This window comes from Halyomorpha halys, unplaced genomic scaffold (assembly GCF_000696795.3).
Source record: "Halyomorpha halys isolate HHAL.00 unplaced genomic scaffold, Hhal_1.1 Scaffold338.1, whole genome shotgun sequence".
In the NCBI taxonomy this organism is placed as follows: domain Eukaryota; kingdom Metazoa; phylum Arthropoda; class Insecta; order Hemiptera; family Pentatomidae; genus Halyomorpha; species Halyomorpha halys.
In genome coordinates, this window is record NW_027110850.1 from 253,670 (window position 1) to 256,083 (window position 2,414).

At 40.6% G+C, this 2,414-nt stretch overlaps 2 protein-coding genes across 2 annotated transcripts; both read right to left on the reverse strand.

Moving 5' to 3' along the window:
• Positions 1-148: 148 nt before the first annotated feature.
• LOC106681426 (serine/threonine-protein phosphatase 6 regulatory ankyrin repeat subunit B) lies at positions 149-1,014 on the reverse strand. The gene is made up of 3 exons (XM_014421746.1): positions 897-1,014; positions 441-690; positions 149-347 (listed from the first exon to the last, which is right to left on the reverse strand). The coding sequence occupies exons 1-3, from the start codon at positions 1,012-1,014 to the stop codon at positions 149-151; spliced, it is 567 nt and encodes a 188-aa protein (XP_014277232.1).
• Positions 1,015-1,502: 488 nt separating this feature from the next.
• Positions 1,503-2,399, reverse strand: LOC136795020 (ankyrin repeat and protein kinase domain-containing protein 1-like). Its single transcript, XM_067048941.1, has one exon. The coding sequence runs from the start codon at positions 2,397-2,399 to the stop codon at positions 1,503-1,505; it is 897 nt and encodes a 298-aa protein (XP_066905042.1).
• Positions 2,400-2,414: the final 15 nt, after the last annotated feature.

Below are 2,414 nucleotides of genomic sequence, written 5' to 3' on the forward strand. Positions count from 1 at the left end.
CCTGATGCAATATGTAATGCTCACCCTTCTCAGTCTTCATATTCACATCAACCCTCATTTTAATGAGAATTTTTACAACAGGAGATTCAGATGTGACATATAAAGAAGGAGTAATACCATTATTATTTTTAATGTTTGTAGACACATTTTACTTTTTTATTGCATCAAGCATTTTGGCATTACCTGAGCAAGCTAATAAATGAAGTTTGGTATCACCATCTTTCGATTTCAAACTTGACTCCTTGTTAACAAGTACTTTAACCATGTCAGGATTTCCTGACTCCAAGACCATTTCGGTGAAGCTCTGGTTACCTGGTACAATCTTAGTATTTGCTCCATAGGTCAGCCTTCAGAAAACTAAGAGCACTAATAGAGGCACAGTTCCCAGCGCTGGCAGCCAAATGCATCAGGCTGTCCCCAGACTCTGTCAACCCATTTACGTCTCCTCCTTCAGCTGCAATGGCAATAATATCTCCAGGACTGTTATTAATGACTGCGTTTCAAAGTTGATTCGCCAAATCATTGAGGCCATCCTGAAACAATCATAGTAATCATTTGAATCGGCACATGCAGTCATCAATGGAGAAAAGCCTTTATTATCTTGTGAGTCCATATCAGCACCATGTCGAACCAGAGCTTTCACCATTTCAAGAGATCCTTTACCTGATGCAATATGTAATGCTGTTTCACCTTCTCAGTCTTCATATTCACATCAACCCTCATTTTAATGAGAATTTTTACAACAGGAGATTCAGATGTGACATATAAAGGAGTAATACCATTATTAGTTTTAATGTTTGTAGACACATTTTACTTTTTTATTGCATCAAGCATTTTGGCATTACCTGAGCGAGCTTATAGATGAAGTATGGTATCCCCATCTTTCGATTTCCTACTTGCCCCGCTGTTAACAAGTACTTTAAGCATGTCAGGATTTCCTGACTCCAATATCATTTCGGTGAAGCTCTGGTTACCCGGTACAATCTTAGTATTTGCTCCATTTTTCATCAGCATCTTTATCCCCTAAACATTACCTGCTAAGATTGTTTGAAACAATGGAGTTTCTCAAGTGCTTTTAATCATCCACGTCCATTGCTTTATCAAGAATGACCTCCAGCTCCACATTGATGTCTCTAGCTGCTATAATATGAAAACAGTAGTCCTTATCTTTATGATCATCTGTTCTAAAGATATGTCAATATTATTAGTTTCTAGCACATGTACATTCCAGTCCAAGTCAATTAGCTGTAGTCCAAAACTGCACTGTGGTGTTTCCTCATTTTGTAAGTCAGTCTTATGTCCTAAATCTTCTATATCCACATCTGCCCCAATCTCAAGGAATGTCGTCATCACTGTTGCATTTCCTACCTGTGCTCTTAATGTAAGGCAGCAACCCCTAAAAACATCACAAGTTGTAGCCGCCATCAGAGTCAAAATATAGGTATGACCTGCAGTGTGTCCTCCTTTAGCGGCTTAGTGTAAGGTAGTCACTCTAACCAGCATCACGTGTTATTGTGATCTGGATAGACCCAAAGATTAGGTTCACCAGCCCTGTGCTCCATGACCATCTGCATCAAAGCTATCTGAAGACTATCATCTGCAAACACTTGCTCGTGGCAGTCCAGATCTAGACCAGCTAGGTCCGGCCTGTAGTCCAATATTGCTTTGATCACTTCGGTCTTTCCTCTATCAGCAGCATGGTGTAAGGCAGTCATGTTTTCAATATCGACGATACCTGGATCGGCACCAGCTTCAATCAGTGCGGTCACCACTGAAACATGTCCAGCCTGTGCTGCCCAATGCAGGGGAGTCCTCTGGCTCTTACCTTTAATATCCACTGGTACTCCTGCATCAAGTATTATAGCCACAACCTCGAGGAATCCACAGCGGGCTGATCGATGTAATATGCTATTTCCATTCCGATCCCTATAAGCCAGGTTAGCACCACTCTCTACTAGCTGCTTCAGGATGGCTGGTTTATTATTCATAGCTGCAATAACAGCTGGAGTAAGACCTTTATTGTCCTGGTCATCAACATTGACTCTAGCCTCGAATAAAGCTGTAGCAGACCCAACACAGCCTCCAACAGCAGCATAGTGAAGTGCGATCCGACCTTCGTTATCTTTAATATTGGGATCAGCTCCATTGTGCAATAAGAATATTACTATATTCTCATTTGAATTAGTACACGCAGTCATCAATGAAGAAAAGCCTTTCTTATCTTGAGAGTCCATATCAGCGCCATGTCGAACCAGAGCTTTCACCATTTCAAGAGATCCTTTACCTGATGCAATATGTAATGCTGTTTCACCCTTCTCAGTTTTCATATTCACATCAACCCCCATTTTAATGAGAATTTTTACAACAGAAGGTTCAGATGTGACATGTAAAGGACTCATACCATTATGATTCTT

Excerpts from the sequence above, each read along its gene's own strand:
- LOC106681426 (XM_014421746.1), bottom strand. The coding sequence starts at position 1,014 with ATGCTGATGAAAAATGGAGCAAATACTAAGATTGTACCGGGTAACCAG. Across the intron at positions 691-896 it reads ACTTGTTAACAGCGGGGCAA|GTGAAACAGCATTACATATT; the intron begins GTAGGAAATCGA and ends AAGACTGAGAAG. Across the intron at positions 348-440 it reads TTGCAGCTGAAGGAGGAGAC|GCTGACCTATGGAGCAAATA; the intron begins GTAAATGGGTTG and ends AGTTTTCTGAAG.
- LOC136795020 (XM_067048941.1), bottom strand. The coding sequence starts at position 2,399 with ATGAGTCCTTTACATGTCACATCTGAACCTTCTGTTGTAAAAATTCTC.